This window comes from Xiphophorus couchianus, chromosome 21, assembly GCF_001444195.1.
Source record: "Xiphophorus couchianus chromosome 21, X_couchianus-1.0, whole genome shotgun sequence".
In the NCBI taxonomy this organism is placed as follows: domain Eukaryota; kingdom Metazoa; phylum Chordata; class Actinopteri; order Cyprinodontiformes; family Poeciliidae; genus Xiphophorus; species Xiphophorus couchianus.
Window position 1 is genome coordinate 18259948 of NC_040248.1, and position 16984 is coordinate 18276931.

General features: G+C 38.4%; 2 protein-coding genes across 6 annotated transcripts in view; one reads left to right on the top strand and one right to left on the bottom strand.

Moving 5' to 3' along the window:
* Window positions 1-606: 606 nt before the first annotated feature.
* Window positions 607-11596, top strand: tecrl2a (trans-2,3-enoyl-CoA reductase-like 2a). 2 transcript variants are annotated; one of them, XM_028004826.1, is made up of 13 exons: window positions 607-1912; window positions 5470-5553; window positions 5669-5720; window positions 6192-6236; window positions 7234-7337; window positions 7430-7545; window positions 8128-8233; window positions 8388-8460; window positions 9073-9116; window positions 9187-9244; window positions 9351-9439; window positions 9574-9619; window positions 10401-11596. In XM_028004826.1, exons 1-13 carry the CDS (start codon window positions 1889-1891, stop codon window positions 10526-10528), a joined length of 969 nt encoding a protein of 322 aa, XP_027860627.1. In that variant the 5' UTR covers window positions 607-1888; the 3' UTR covers window positions 10529-11596. The 2 variants fall into 2 exon arrangements, with proteins under 2 accessions (XP_027860627.1, XP_027860628.1); XM_028004827.1 differs by having other exon boundaries at window positions 5503-5553.
* A 39-nt stretch (window positions 11597-11635) lies between these two features.
* The window catches only part of abca4a (ATP-binding cassette, sub-family A (ABC1), member 4a), a 41759-nt gene continuing 36410 nt past the window's right edge, over window positions 11636-16984 (bottom strand). For all 4 annotated transcript variants that reach the window (XM_028004821.1, XM_028004819.1, XM_028004820.1 and 1 more), the window contains 12 exons: window positions 16403-16550; window positions 16202-16325; window positions 15491-15620; window positions 15253-15373; window positions 15103-15165; window positions 14887-14993; window positions 14510-14651; window positions 13984-14118; window positions 13781-13884; window positions 13602-13694; window positions 13261-13510; window positions 11636-12716 (listed from right to left, as the gene is read on the bottom strand). In XM_028004821.1, the coding sequence (XP_027860622.1) occupies window positions 12597-12716; window positions 13261-13510; window positions 13602-13694; window positions 13781-13884; window positions 13984-14118; window positions 14510-14651; window positions 14887-14993; window positions 15103-15165; window positions 15253-15373; window positions 15491-15620; window positions 16202-16325; window positions 16403-16550 (1537 nt within the window). In that variant the 3' untranslated portion in view covers window positions 11636-12596. The remainder of the gene's footprint in view (window positions 12717-13260; window positions 13511-13601; window positions 13695-13780; window positions 13885-13983; window positions 14119-14509; window positions 14652-14886; window positions 14994-15102; window positions 15166-15252; window positions 15374-15490; window positions 15621-16201; window positions 16326-16402; window positions 16551-16984) is intronic.

Consider the following 16984-nt stretch of genomic DNA (forward strand, 5'->3'; position numbering starts at 1 on the left):
GAGAAAATGGCTTCACTTTTAAAAAGTTAAAATAAAACGCTATTTTCTAAGTGATGCCCATAAAGGTGAACCGCATTGATGACAATCTAATTCAGCTTAACATTTAATCCGTTGTCAGATTCACACTCGAATCCAGTCACACCAGTTCAGTCCAACTGTGGTAAAGTGCAGTCAGGAGTTGACAAATTACAACGTGCTCATTATTAGAAGCAAAAACAAGGCAACAAACAAGAAAAATGTTTTCTTCCTGGTTTTAATAGGGAAAGGCCTCCAGCACAACTAGACTCGGCGCGAGTGGTCATTTGTCTTGGCCCACTGGCGCTGAAGACAGTAAAAATAACATAAAACAATGAAGCACTCGGCCCGGCAGAATTTCTATCAAAAGAGAGCGAGAGCGCAACGTTATTGGCAGCAATAACTCTGAATAAATGGAAAGATGGCAGTGAGAAAAGGTCACTGGTGTGTTTTCCAGCAGTCTATAGCAACATTACTAAAATCAATAGCTAAGTGTTCTGCTACAAATATATTAATTTGACAATTCAGATATTTAAATGTTGAAAGAATGTTGTTGTTTTTTTAAAATGAACAATTAAAACAGTATTACCTAAAAGAAATGAACACATTACCTACTTTCAGAGGCATTGCTAATTGTGGCAATGTTACACAATGATGTGAGATGTGCAAGAATCCTGTCTTGTACAGGATTAAAATGGCAGATCTGAGTCAAAAATTAGGGCAGCAACCTTTACATTAACACTGAATGTAAAGAGTAGACCTTTAGAAAAGTAGAGACGCTAAAGCGGTTTTAAGGTGATCAGGTTAAAAGATGACACGCGGCCGTTTCATGTTTAACTCTGAAAACAGGAAATGTAGGTCATCCAGTCTTTTACGTCTTGGAGACGTAAAAGACTGGATGTCCTAAATGTTCTAATTAACTGATTAATTTGATCTGGGTTCACGGATCAACTTTGATCATTTTCATCTGCATAATAGAATTCTGTCCTCTTATTTAATATTTTTACAAAGTGGAGTCATATAAACTAGAGCAGTGGTCCAAACTTTACGCCCTGTGGAATTCCTTATCCAACTAGCCCAGTTGAGCCAAACATATCCTGTCTGCTTGAGCAAAAGGTGAATTTCCAAGTTTGAAGTTGGCATAATTAACAAGAAAAAAGGAGGAAATCTGTCCTTACCTCAAAAATCCAACCTGACTGCCGTAGACTATTCTTAGTGGATAGAATAGTTTTCCCCCCGATCCAAAATTTGTGGGTTCAATTCCAGTTTACTCCTGCCACATACAGGATATTTAACCCCAAATCGCTAAGTGGTCTGTGAATAAGTCTATGAATGTGAGAGCAAACGGATGATGCAGCTCTAATGTAAAGTTCTATATAAATTTGGCCCATTTCCCATTGACCTTTTGGCATATGCTTGTGTTTTTATATTCTCCTTTTCTACACAGTGCATGCCTGCAGAGCGTCTCATAAAATGTGTGTACATCTGTGTACTTTCCTCTGCTCTTCAGCAGTCTCTGTCTCCAGAGGAATTTCTCCCAGTTTGCGCAAAGCCCTTTCTCTAAAGATACCTTAATTAGAAGAAAAAAAGAAATGAAAACCATAACGTCCCAAAGAGGAGGAGGAGGCAGCACTGAAACAGAAAGGATCAGACCGTATGCTGCAGGATATGTGGAGCGCATCTTGTGATTATGTGTCCTGCTGCCTCTCGGATCAAGAGAGGGAGAGAGGACTGAAAAGAATAAGGGTCAGTCCGGGGATTGTCCTGAAAAGGAGAGGAGCTATTCCCGACCTAGTGTGTGAGGAATGAGTATCTGTTTTGTGTTTCTGTTTGTGCCGGGGTAAAACGGACGTAATTATTACCGAGCAGCACGATGAGCAGAACCACGTTCTTTGAGGTAAGGCAGCGTACACTTTTTTACTGACACGTGATCTTTTAAAAATGAAAAACCCAAGTCTTGTGTAAAAACGTAAAGGAGATTTAAAAATAAAAAGTACATAAGAACATTTGGGCAGGTTTAGAAACGTAAGCAGTGTCAAGAAAGTGTTAACTTTATAGGCCTTCTAAACTGTGTCTTGGTTTTACTCATGTCTCATGTGGCCTGATGATCACTAATGAAGAAAAAGACAAGTAATTTTCCGTAACATCAACAAGCCTAGAGCTAAAGCTAATTACAACTTTGCTCTGGGAACCGTGCCATTGCCAGAAGCTCAACAGCAAAACTGGAGAGCAAATTAACAACTATTTAAATAGTTTATTAGAGGGTGACGAAACCTGATCTCTTGAGAAACATGTCATTCTGACGGCTTTTTTAGTTTTCATGAGAAAGTATTTGAACTTGTGTCCCTTCTGCTGAGGATGTAACTAAAGCCCTACTTGTCTAAAGAACAGATCAGGATTGTTTATTGTTTCAAGACGCTAAGCTAACTAATTGTTCAGCATACAAAAGATACTGGCATTGAGCGTCCTGCATTATTAAAGGGAACAGACATATTTCTGAAAACAAGAAACTTTCATTCAACCACATCATAGCATTACACAAAAAGCCACTGCGTTAAAATAATCCAATATGGCTTATCCTGCTAAACTAGTTCTGGGACAGATATGGACCATGGCAGGATTGAACTATGAATTTGGCCCACATAAATTTACTTTTGTAGTTCACTTCTGAATGAAAATTGCTAACTTCCAATGTGACATTTTTGCACAAACAGTTACGTTTTGAAAGAAAATTTTATAGTAAATAACGCTTGTTTATGTAAATGTTGAACACAGCTAGCACTAGCTTAACAAGTAAACAAGTAAAAGGCTTTTATGTTAGACTTTGGCTAACTGGTTTTAGCCATTTGTTGCGCTAATGACTGGCATTAGCGCAACAAGTTGAGATTAAAATTGTTATACATTTACCATCGTGTTTGGTTAAAACAACCCAGCTTATGTCTGCTGTTTTTTCAGTCAAAACAAATTTCTTGCGTAAGATTGACAAAATACAACCTGTTCACAACCCGCTTACATAAAAATCTAATTCTCATTAAAAGTGGTTGGCGAAAGCTGACACACAAAACATTTCTACATAATCAGTATTTAACTCAATCGCACGCAAGCACTTCTGGTACAAAAGTGAAGCATCAACAAATGTACACGCCAACATTTATAGCCCAAACTAATTTTGCATGAGTGTCCCTGTCGGCCAAACACTTAGCTGATTTATTTTAGCCGGGCAGCCATTTGTAGTAAAACAAACAAAAAAAAGCCCCAACAACTCTGTATCACAAACTGCATCACATACCTTAGCTTGTGGTGTCATAATAACCAATAGTGAGAGCAATTATTTGTACAATATACTTCTCAAATACTATATACTCATAATATAAGAGAATATTAATGTCTGGGATTATTTTTTCTACGTCTTTTTGTAATTTTTGCACGTCTTAGATTTTGGAGTGGTCATAATATATTCCGGTTTGAGATCACAGATATTGAACACACTTAGTGACACCCCTTTATACTCAAACTTACAAGTACATTTATGAAGAGTTACTTGGTGACTGTATAACATCCACTTCAGTCTTTTAATGTAAAGCCCTGAAGTCTATTGCTTAGTATTTTACTTCAAACCTCAACATACAGACAGATTTGTGCTGGTTTGAAGTCCTTCGATGAATGCTCTTTTACAATGCACGTTGGCATGACTCATTTTCTCTTTCTTGACTGTGCACTCAGCAAATCTTCAGGTATCCATTAGTGGATTATTACACTGTCCAGTAAAGGCACCAATTTAGCCGGGACAGCTCTGCTGAGCAGCACAGTACGGAGTGCTTTCAGGGCAAATTGTGGGCCCATCCAGCGCCCTCCTTGCATATGCTGTACATCACCACTGACGTGGACTAATTAAGACGGAAAAAACGAGCGCACGAGAGACGCACAGATCTTCTGAGGGGAACAATCTTCATTATTCAGAGCGAGATTGTTATGCTTTGAACATTTTGGACACCTAGAAGTAGGAGTAGTTACCATGAGTCATTTATTGGTCATCTCATCCAATTATTGTAAAAATGAAAGGTATTCTGCAGAATTGGCACCTTAATTTGGTGGAAGGGTTTGAGTCCTCCTATGAGCCTGGAGGATATGTTGTTAGGGGGTTCGGTAGAGTTTCACATGGCAAGTAGGTCCAACAAAGAGCAAATAAATCTTTTTAGATGACACAAGATCTCAATAACTCTGTGAAATTTGGTTGGACCACTTTAAGGCCACATCAACCAACTGATCATGTTCTATTCCTGCAGCAAGTGTTGCTGTTTTTAACTTGCCCTCTGCCATTCTTGAACTCTGTTTCCTGAGTGTTTTATTGTTGTTCTCTAAGAAAAATGTAGAATAATGGAAAGCTTAAATATTATTTATGCAGAATAAGTTGTATCTGATTTTAAACGGGTAAATAAGCAGATCAAGGACTTGTAACGGTAGAAATAACATTAAGTCTTAAGGAGCAAAATGTACCTGTACATTAAATAGATCGATGTTAGATGTATATTTATTTTGTAAGAGGTAACACAAAAAAAAAAGTAAAATATTGCACCACGTCATTACATGTTTGTTACTTTCTATTGTAGGATATGTTAATGGATACACAGTTCCAGTAAGTTTTAAATGCAGAAAGTAGTATAACATTTCACAGCGTAAAAATTATAAGAAAAATCTCAAATATGTTAGACACACCGCCCACCTCCCTTAGCACATACCTAGAAAAGCACATATATATTCACTGACACAAATCTTAAAATGTATGAATGTTTTTTTTTTTAGTGTGGAGAATACAACATTTCTACAAAGGACATAAAAATCTTGGAAAGATTTTTTAAAGTTCCAACTAGAATATTTACCAAGAATATGAGAGTGGTGGTACCATCCATTTTCCATCTACAGATTCCATCATGAATCTGTAGATTTATCAAATGAAGCAAGATGTCGGACTGTTTGACATGACAGAGAGAAGCTTCTGACACAGTACAGAAAATGTAAAATAATCATCGCATTTAAAGTTTACTGGAAGCTTCAATAGTACAAACATTTTCAATGTCTAAAATGTGAAAGTCTGAATTTCAGTATTATTTCTTAGCTTTTTGACAGGGGGTTTAAAATTTGCAGTCAGGTATATTTACAATGATCTACATAAAAAAATATATATAATTGTAAATATGATTTGTTTGAAATAAAGATAGGAGTTCACTGGCTATTGTGAAGAATATAATACTGGCTCAGAAGGTAGGCGTTCATCCTGTATCCAGTGGTTTGCTGGTTCAGTCATTTTGCTGTTTTGCTCTTGGGCAAGGCGCTTCTTCCAGTGCTTTTCCTGCTGTGACAAAAGTGACTGATTTCATAAAGCGCCATTCAATTGCAGACCAGTCATTTACCATTCATTAGGACAACAGATTGCTCTCCATTATTAACTTACAGGGTGGTGAAGGTGATGTTTACATCATTTTCCAGGTGGAGGTCCTTGATGCCACGACAAAGGAGCAGCTTTGTTTTTTAGATAAGGTATGCCGACCGATTTTGGCATGAACTGACATACAAGCATCAGAGTTTAAATAATTGCAAGACTCATGGGTATTAATTCAATGGGACCAATACTTTCTGCTTGTATTCTGATCAGGTGGATCCTCACTCTACAATAGGAGATATTAAGAGTCTGTTTTACAAATCATGTGAGTTTTTTTATTATTATTATTATTATTTGAATACCTCTCTCTGTAAATGGATTTACTGGACAAAGACGGAGATTAACACACTTGTTCTGCATTGAAGTTCCAATGACCTGAACACACTTGATATAATACCTCTTCCCCAGAGCGGTTTCTTGTTAAAAACAATTTCCTGTTTGTTTCCTCAAAGCTTTGCAGTGGTTTCTGCCGTAAGCTCGTCTCTGGTCAAGAGATGTTGCTAAATGTTTGCCAAGCCCGAGGCTGTCGGCTTCTATTAGAGCAGAGCAGCTTAACGTTATTCCATTGTGGTCAATTATTGCAAGGCCTCCAGCCAAAAACTCCTTATGCAATGCAAGCTCCATCCAGCCGTCCCTCTGTGTGAATGTATACATACTCTGTGTGTGTGTGTGTGTGTGTGTGTGTGTGTGTGTGTGTGTGTGTGTGTGTGTGTGTGTGTGTGTTTGGTCTGCTCAGATCCTCAGTGGTACCCAGCAAGACAGGCACTAAGACTTGATACCAGTAAGTGGCTATTTTGTCATTTCACTATTAAATGCATGTATTACAGGTACTTCATAAGCAGCATGAGAGCTAAGTGGTGGTCTAATCTGTGTAACTGTTTGCTATTTTTTTGCCGTGTGGAGGTTAAAGTGGGTATAACTGGGGCAACTGGTAGATTTAGATTGAGGATTTACTAAGTAATAGCTTTTTGTAGAGATGGAAAATGATGTAGAGTGCCTTAAAAAAGCACAAAAGGTCCCAAGTCTATAACTTGGTCACATTACAAACTTTATGGTATTTTATGGGGATTTTAAGTGACACATCATGAAAAAGTGGCACAAAATTGTGTCGCTGAAGGTATCAAAGACAAGTCCCACTATCCATGGGACTTGTCTTTACTAACGATGCTCAGTTTAAGTCTATAATTTAGGACAGGTCTTTGACTGGGCAATTCTAACTCATGAATATCCATTGTTAGTCTGTCTATATGTCTAAGGTTCACTGTCCTGCTTGAAGGTGATCCTCTAAATCTGGGCTGATAACATTTTATGTGGCCCTCAAGACTTTAGAGAGACGCAAAATCAGAGCCGTCATGATAACGGTTGTGTGCTTAAATATTAATTTATCAATCAAATCAAAGCAGTGAAAAAATAATTGATATTGTTTAATCTTATAAACGGCTAATTATTAATATTTTAACAGTTTGTTAAATTCTGCCACAACCAGCCCTTTGGGGACATTCGTGATCTTATGTGGCCCGAAATGAAAGTGACTTTCAAACTGGTGGCTAAAAAAGCTTTCAAATTTACCTGGCTGTGAAAAATTGCACAGTTTGAATTTGCTCATAGAGCTATTAGGGACAAGTATCCCATGTGGAAATTCTAAAAATGGCATCCAATTAGCCGGGCACACGATCCATAATCTGGACGAAAGCTCCAAGTGGAGAGTGTGTGAACAAAAAACTCCTGTAGAATAACTCAATAAACATTGCATGTAAATACTTTTTCCCCTTTTTAAGGGGGAAAGTCACTCAGAGATGATGAGGTCTTACAAAACCTACCAGTGGGAACCACTGCCACCATGTACTTCAAAGATCTCGGGCCACAGTTAGGTTGGACTACAGTGAGAAGACCACGCTTGGATTTTACTAATGCACTATTTTACCTTACTTACATCCTAACTCCAGAGTTAATACAAGCCTGTTTTGTTTTCAGGTCTTTTTTGCTGAGTATATCGGAGTCCTGCTCACATACCTCGTCTTCTTTTTTCGAGTGCCATATATCTACTCTCACACATACGCCCTTACCTCCGGTCCCCATCCTGTTGTTAAGTAAGTAAAAAACTAAATGTCAACCAAACAAAGCACAAGTCATAACGAGCTACAAGCCAAAGTCCTTTTCCTGTCTTTGTGCTATTAAAGTCATTTTTCCAGTTGCCTGCTTTTGGATAAAGATAATGATTGTTATATATTTACCGACTGTACGCATTAATTTCCCTCCAACCGACAGCTGCTGAGATACGTGCGTTCAAAGCAGCGTTTTTCCGGTTTTATTTAACTACCTACAGGCTTCTGGTATCACTAGTGGAAAGTAGTGCACTCTAGTGGTGGTGAATTGTAAGATCTTCAATTTCTACCCGACTATGAAGGACATTGAACTGCAACAATTTCAAAAAGGCCATTGTGATATTTCTCCGCTTTCTCAGCCTTACAGATACAATAAAGTTATATTTCTGGAATCAAGTAGAAAAGTGAATAGTTTACTGCCTTCACTAAATTTCACTTACTGGTGGTGTACCATCTGTCTGCTACACGGACGAGAAAATAACTTCACAGAATCTCCCTTTAAAAAATCTAAACTAATAAGTTTTCATGTATCTTAGATCTCTGACCTTGTTTGGTTTTGTCCCCCAGACTGGCCTGTGTCTGCCATACATTCCACTATGTGAAGAGGCTAATGGAGACCATCTTCGTGCATCGTTTCTCCCATGGGACAATGCCACTCAGGACGATAGTCAAAGTGAGTTTCACTACTCCTTCTGTACAACCGTTAGCTACAGGACTTAGCCTTTGATGGATGTTGCTGTACAAAAATTACATAATACTTCATTTGAAACTTTTTTTTTTGACAATTAACAATGTTGTCTTAAAGTTTTGTTGCTCCTTTTCTGTAGAACTGTGCCTATTACTGGGGTTTCTCTGCCTGGTTAGCCTACTACATTAACCACCCTCTTTATACACCTCCATGTAAGTCCAGCCATGTGCAAATATTGACACACACACACATGCACACATCTGGTAAACTTTGACATCAGGGTTATTGTTAGCAAAACTGGTAACATAATCTTCTGACAACCACGATTATTGCTATTCCTCCTGTTGTCCACTTGGGGGCATACTAGAAAACTCAAATTTGTTAAAAACTGAAATTTGTTGAATTTACAATGAAATTATGTCCTTTTCATTATTGCACTGTTACTAATATAATTGTTGTTGCTACAGCAGAAGAGTGATTGCTTGATTTTGAGATGATGGCAGAAAATGTAACAGCATCTTCAGTAAACAATAGGACTCATCAAGTCCTCTATCTTGGTATTTGTAAAATGTGCATTAATTGCACATGGTAGCATTAGGCTAGGAGGCATTTTCAGACAATTTTGCATAACTTTAATAATGGTACTGCCTGACTTTAAACATGTACGCCCCCATGCAGCCTTTGGACTTCCCATGTCAAGTATTATTGCAGATATGGATCCCACAAATTCAGGAAACCAAGGCTACACAATAATAAGAATGATTTGTTTTTCATGTGTTTTGACATTTTATGCAGCATTTCAAGTTGAAATATTTCTGTTACAGCATATGGAGAACTTCAAGTCAAGTACGCACTACTCACATTTGCGGTACGTAAACTCAGGCTCACACTGGGCAAAGTTCAACTCAAGACTTCTGATCTGTGAATTTCTGCTTTAGATGTGTGAAGTGGGCAACCTCTCCATCCATATGAGTCTGCGTAACCTAAGAACAGAGGGTGAATTGCTGATCTTTTTTTATAAATCCTTTTTTTTTAAGAAACAGGCCAACTAAAGTCGTTTTCCCTTCCGATTGTTTATTTTTCTCGTTTGTGGAAACATCAGGATTCAGAGTGAGAAGGTTTCCTACGCCAACCAAGAACCCCTTCACGTGGTTGTTTTTCTTTGTGTCCTGTCCAAATTATACTTATGAGGTAAAATTGACATCAACTATGTTATATGACATTACGCAAAGTAACATGTACCGTAAATTTTTATAACAGCTGTGAAGTTTCATTGTTTAATTACAATCCTAATATGTCTGTACGTTGTCATCTAACATCTGTAGGTTGGAGCTTGGTTGAGCTTCACAGTCATGACCCAGTGTCTTCCAGGTATGTGATGTATACGTCCACATTTTGGCAAAATGAGAGATTCAGCAAGAAATCAGCTGGTGACCAGAATTAGGAGATTTTCTGCTTAAGTGGCCAAAACCCTTGAACAGGCAGTCTGAAACTCAAACAGATCATCGTCTTCTAATTAGTAATTGCACCGTGCGTAACAGTTTTCAAGTTGCAACTGCTAACAACAATCTTCAGTGTTGAGGTTGTTACTGAGGGAAGAAGACTCAAAATTTGCTATCTCCAGTGTCAGTGAGGTCAAGAAAAAACAGAGATGCACAAAGTTACTGAAATGTCAGAGGTTTATCCTCACTGGAAGAGACTTTCAACAGTTAATAGGAAGGTTGAACGCTTTTCCATCTTATGGCGTTGATGGCTTATAAAATATGCTAAATTTGGAAACGTTAGCAGTGTATTGTCTATCTCAGAGTTAAGCTAAGGTTATATATTATTTGAATATACTCACTGAGATTGATGTTTTAGTCACTGCAGCCATGCTAACTGCGCCAATCACTAATATAAGAAGTTAAAGTCAATTTACAATGTGAACTTTGCAATCATTTTGTGTTCTATCTTATACACATTTGGACATGACTTGTGTCTAATAAAAGTAATTCATGAATACTAATGACAAGAAGGGTAGAAACAATATTTTGAATGCCGTTCATAGATCATAATTTGGAAAACGGTACCACAATTTTATAAAAACCAAAGATCAAAGATCGCCTGTTACAGTAGCATGTCGTAGCTTTTCATTGTATGTTTTGTCTTGCAGTGGCAATATACACTTTGTTCGGGTTCATTCAGATGACGATCTGGGCCAAAGTGAAGCACAGAGCCTACATACGAGAGTTCAAAGACTACCCAACTGTCCGGATGGCCATTATTCCCCTGATTCTTTGACAATTGCTTAGGCCTGTGCTATTGTTTTCTTGAATCCAGCACTATGCAATTTTAATACCGATGGGCTTAAAAGACGCAATGATTTAGAAATGCACTACAGTTGAGCCTTCAAAACCTCCTGAGAGCATTTTCTTTTCTTTTCAGTTTCAGCACACGTGGACAAAAGTTTTTAGCAGTGACATGAGTGTAACGTTTTACCATGCAGCTTTAGTTTTTGTGCTAAAAAAATCAAGCTGTTTAGATCATAATACAGAATGAACGTTTGTAAAAACAAAACAAAACACAACAACAAAAAACACAGTTTATTACTGCATTTTCTGCTTGACAAAGAATTAATTTTAGTATATTCATATTAAGCACAGGCGGACACTGTCTAAGTGATTTCTATTAATCCAAATATGTCCAACTGAAGTCCTGAAGGGTCAGCGCCCTGCATGTTTCATTTGTGCTCCCACGCAAGCTCAGATTCAGCAGCTGAATTAGCTCCTTTTGATGCCATCAATTTAGGTGGGAACATACCAGTGAAACGTTTTATACCATTTGTGGTGTTTTGAACCAGAGAAACATCAGCTTGCAGGACTGACTTTCCAACACCATTATGTTAACGGAGCCTAAGTAAATGTATCACTTTCTCTGTGTTTTATTTACACTTGTTGCAGCATTTTATTTATCTGGCTAGCTTTTTCAGAAAAGCTTGAGGGAGTATTATTTTTGCATCTCTATCATAAAACCAGCAAATTGTTCTCATTTCATAATAATTCATCAACTCTCTTTAAAAAAAAAAATAATAATAAGATTTTAGGAATTTTAGCCAGAATTTTAGTTAGAAATAATGAATGTTCTTTGTAAGTAAGTGCCTAAACAAACTGATGTTAAGAGTAAGAGTTTAGAATCGCTTTTGTGCTCTCAGGGGGAATGCTGCTGGAGCATTTAGTCATTAAATTGTCAAGATTTTTACTGAAAACATTGAAAATTTGCAGCAACCATTCGACATCAACATGAAGATGCTTTCACTATGTAGTTACAATAAAAAAAACATTATTCTGTCAAAACTCAGGTTTTATTTTTTTTTAAATGTGACTGTAACTACAAATAAAGGTGCACATCTTAAAGAAACATGCACTTTATTTGATTTGATGCTTCTCAGAAACATTCACATTCATTCCTCACCCTCTAACCCTCCAAGTGTAATAAATGTGAGCAAAAAAAAAAAAATCAGAGCTGGATATGTATAAGAAAAGCCTTTAGAAGATTTAAACGTTCAAAAACAAAAATGTTACAACGGGCTGAAATGAGTTTGCAGCAGTCGAAGGATTTTGTAATAATCAGTAAATGTATTTCACCAAAATACTGTCAAAACACAGGAGATTGTGATGCTTGTAATCAATAAAGTGCAAAAAAAGATGAAAACCTAAGCTTGTTCAAGTGCTTCTTTCACAGGGATATAAAGGCAGTTGAAAGGTCTCTCGCTTGGCATTTGAAGAAGAGTAGAAACGCTACGCTTTCTTCCAAGCCAACACGGTACGCATTTTCTGATGTTCCTTCAACAGACGACCCCGTGCTTTTTCACTAGGGGTGTGCCGATAAAACCTTAATTATGGAAGCGCAATTAACAATAGTCACACCACCGTTGCAGACTTAGCAATTTGTCGCTATATTTATCAACTTTTCAGACAAAAACATATAAAAAATTGGTATCCTTCAAAATTGCGATCGGCGGGTCAGACTTTTTAAAGATCGGCGATCAGCCAGAAAACTGCAATCGGTTCACCCCTATACATTTCAAGTCTGTAAAATCCGGTTCTAAGGCGAGGAGGCCGCGGAACATGCAGCAGGCACATAAATGCTCCACTAAACTAACTTTGTTTTATCAAAACGCAAAAGAGAAAAAAAATTGATTCACATGACTTCCTTCTTCAACACTTGTTTTAGCCAATTAAATCTGATTTCAGAGTTTTTTTTGTTGTTTTTTTTTTTTTTTAACTATACCAGAGTAGAAGCTGTATGGCAGGTCACTAAAATCATTGGAGCAGTGAAGCGAACACCCAGAGCTCCCGTCCGGCTCGGTTTACTTCCTGTAAGACTTGATGGCCGTGGTTTCAATGTACCGTTGTGCGCCAGCAGCTTTCGGGTGCAGAACAATGGTGTCGTCCTCTCTGGACTGCTGCTTGGCAAAGTTCACAAACACCTGCAGGGACAGTTGAAGATCAGAGCAGAACAAACTGGGAAAAAAGCGACTTCATGATTTAACATTGTAAATAGTCAGAAACACAAGCACTGGCGCTCAACACTGTACACATCTCTGTTGAAATTCCACATTTGTGTGATGTAAAAAAACAACAGCAGCAAATAATAGTAAATCAGTTTAAATTTTATGTAACATGTCTCCTTTACAATTGAGTTGGATTAAAATATTCCAAAATGTTGTTGTGGAATTAACCGAAAGAACAAAATACTCACAATGATACACAGTGTTAGTGGCATCATGATGTGGGGTTGCTTTTTATCAGATGCATTTTTTTTGTTCATTGCATATGAATGAAATTATGAGGAAATTCAAATACGAGTTAACTTCGACCTAAAACAATCAAGGAGGTGAAGGTGAAGAGGAACTTCATTTTTCAAACCAAAAGCTGTTTTTGCCTCAAAATTGGCTCTAGCAAATTACCAGTTTACGGAGGTACACTTTACACACAACTAAAACTCTGGATTGCTCATGTGTGTATATTGACCTGGTCAAGAGTTGTCTGGGACACAGAGTAGTCCTCTATGTTTAGCTTGTCCTTGTTAGCCAGGACCATTTGAAATATCCTGGCCAGAGATGGAGAGGAGATCTTATACTGCAGAGTGTTGTAGTGCTTCTCGCTCTGGATGGAGCCCGGGAAGGTGCTCTCCATGAAAGCCTCGGCAGGGTTCAGGTCAGGCAGACAGCCGGGCTTGGCCGCCCTGATCTTCATGGTCACCACGTAGCCGTCACCAAACCTGGATCGCAATAGTAATATTATCAAGTTATGTTTAGCGGGGTCGGTTACTGTTACTAGAAATGAAACAAGCGTAAAGTGCAACGACTGACTTGTATTTGAGATGCTGAATAGTTCCCAGACATTTGAAGGATCCATTAACCATAATGGCTAAGCGGGTACAGAGCGCTTCACATTCTTCCATGCTGAACGAAATAGCAATTGCATTGTGAAGCAACATCTGTAAGCTTATGCATGTGTAGAGCACAATCCACAGCAACCCTCGGTTTACCTGTGTGAGGTGAGGACCACTGCTCTCCTGTCCTGAATGACACTCATGATGGAGTTCCAAAGGAAGCGTCTGGAGAGGGGGTCCATGCCTGTGGTGGGCTCATCCTGAGAGACAGGAAGTAAACCACGACAGCCATATTTATATATGTTCACAGCAGAGTTTTGTACGTTCTACCTTGAAATGCCGGATGGTTTAATGCTCACCAGCAGCACCAGAGTGGGACAGCCGATCATGGCAATGGCGGTGGAGAGTTTCCTCTTGTTACCACCGCTGTAGGTCCCAGCGCTTCGACCTGCGTACTCTAATAAACCCAGCTTCTGGATGGCCCATTCAGCCACCTAAAATATATATATATATATATATATATATATATATATATATATATATATATATATATATATATATATATATATACAGTACAGACAGGTCTGTACTCAGTTCAGACCAAACGTTTGGACACACCTGAATCTCATTGAATTCAATGAGATTCAGGTGTGTCCACATCATGATTCAGGTGTGTCCAAACTTTTGGTCTGAACGGAGTACAGACCAAAACTTTGGACACACAGTTGTCTCCAAACGTTTGGTCTGTACTGTATATATATATATATATATATATATATATACATATACAGTATATATACATATATATATAGTGAAACATTTCATTCTTAATTTACCCAATTGCAATAAATGATCGTCATCATAATATACGCTGCTTCATCTCACCCTGCTGATCTCAGACTCTGGGACCCCTCGGAGGCGGGCGTACAGGTGCAGATGCTCTCTTCCTGTCAGAAGCTCGTCGATGGCACCAAACTGGGGGCAGTAACCCATGTTCTGGTGGACGTCCAGGATGTTGGTCAAAATGCTGAAACATAACGTGGCATTAAAAGGCAACTTAGCATTGAAGATCGGACGAGAGAACAGATTGCTACAAAGCTACAATCCAAGACTTACAAAAGTGTTCACATCTTATCAAATGTATGGTTAAAGCTGTGACTTGATGAAAAAAAAAACTAGAAAGAGACTCAATATATCATACTACTTACTGTATGCCACATTTTTTAATATTGACATTAAATCGTATTGTTTATATCGTGAACCTGTAGCCGGAGACAGAAGCCTCTCCTGACGTCACGTCTATGTCTCCAGTTAGCATCTTAAACGTTGTGGTCTTCCCGGCTCCATTTACTCCCAGCAGGCCAAAGCACTGCAGATGAAGAGGAGAAGAAAATAATGAAACAACAAATAAAAAGTTATCCGACTGTCTACTGCTGAGAGCAGCTGTTCGGGACGGATTTAAAGAAAGCCGGACACACCTCTCCGGGTGAAACTCCAACACAGATCCGATCCACCGCGGGGATCATTGTTCCTCTGTACGTCTGGTCCAATAACAACGAAATGAATCCTGACTTGTTTAGTTTTCAATCACTATTTCTGTCTAAAGCTCATATATTGAAATCTCTCACCTTGGACAGGTCTTTTATACGTAAAATATCAAATGTATTTTTACTCCTGTGGATTCGCTCCCTTTCCTCCGCCACATCTTTATCTTCCTCCAGCATATGAGGCTTTGGGCTATCTGAAATCCTATAATTATAACAAATAAAAAAAATTTAAAAAGCTTTCTTAGCAAATCCAATTTCCACCTACCTAGAAATGACATCGCATCTTAGAAATGTGTTGTGAAGTTTTCCCGTCCTTTACCAGTGATCCAGGAAGAAGCGGTACTGAAACAGGATGTTGAGGATGAAATAGACAAATCCCTCAATGGCCATGCAGAACAGGTTCTTCCCAATGAAGTCCCAGTTAAAGGGATCTGGACTGTAATCCTCACCTGAGGCGACAGATAAACACAGCATACTTGAAATATTTGTTTTCTTATTTGTGGCTGTTTCAGACTGATGTACATTGGATACCCATTACACGTGTTTCCATTTCGTTACTCAATATTCACAGTCTTCAGTGTGTTGACTGGGGAAGAACAAGTTAAAGTCCGTGTAAAGGGACTTTATAGTATTTTCCTAATCTTTGCAACTCCTCCACAGTTACCATGGCTCTCTTGGCTGCTTCTCTCATCGATGCTCTTGGAAGGTTTGTAGTTGTGCCACATTCGAATGGTGTTTGCGTTAAGCAATCATTTTTCAAAGTTTGGTGTAGTGTGTAGAATACATGCTTCACAATTATCCACTACTTTATCTTGGTCTGTCACTTTAAATCCAAATAAAATACAATCTAGTTCAGAGGTTCCAATGTTGCAAAAATATGAAAAGGTCCAAAAGGTGCGAATGTTTTTGCAAGCCACAGTACTAGAGTGAATATATAGAATCTGATCTGTGACACCTGGAGTGACTAGACATTCATCATGCTCAGACAGTGGTTGGAAGCTTGAGAGATACAGAAAAGTGGTGTGATTACCAAAGCGAGCATAGACGTCAGTCACAGCCTGATTCATGGCCATGTCTATGAGACCTCTACCAAGGCAGTAATGGGGAAAGATGAGCAACACTGTCTTTAACATCTGGTTGAATCTGTAAAGACCCTGAATTGAAAAAAGAAGGAAATTGTAAGTGGCAGGGAAACTTGTTGACTTTAGGTTGACATTCGCCATGGACCTACTGTAGAGCTCTCAAACAGGTCCAGGATGAAGGTGATGGCACTGCTGTTGATCCCGATGAAGAGGTTGATGCAGGACAGAGAGACGTAGGCTGTGCTGGGGATGCTGAAGACGAAGGACATGGGGTACATCATGGGTGTCACGGACCAGCTGGGAAAGAGAGTCAATTCGTCTGAAACGATGAACGATACTGATACACGTTCACATCCTGTTAGTCATGATTACCCAGATCAGGTGTGGACCTTAACAACAAATTTGTATTTGCAGACAATGTTAATTTTTCCATCAGTTTTTTGCATCAGTTATTGCCAGCACTGGTAATGAAGGGCAAAATGTCTTGATATAAACTCTCTTTTTTTTGCTCTTACATCATTTCTTATTCAAACAATTATCCCTGATATTTTAACATATCTTAAACATTGTCGTTTGTCACAGCTGCACTTGTTTAAACTGTTTAATTATCACTCTGACTGTAGATGAAGGCATGTTTAGGGAAGTTGGGATGTTCTTGTAGCTATGTTTAGACTCTTAAGCAGAATGGTATGTTCTCTTGTATTTTCCATTTAGTGGCTAAGATAAATGGG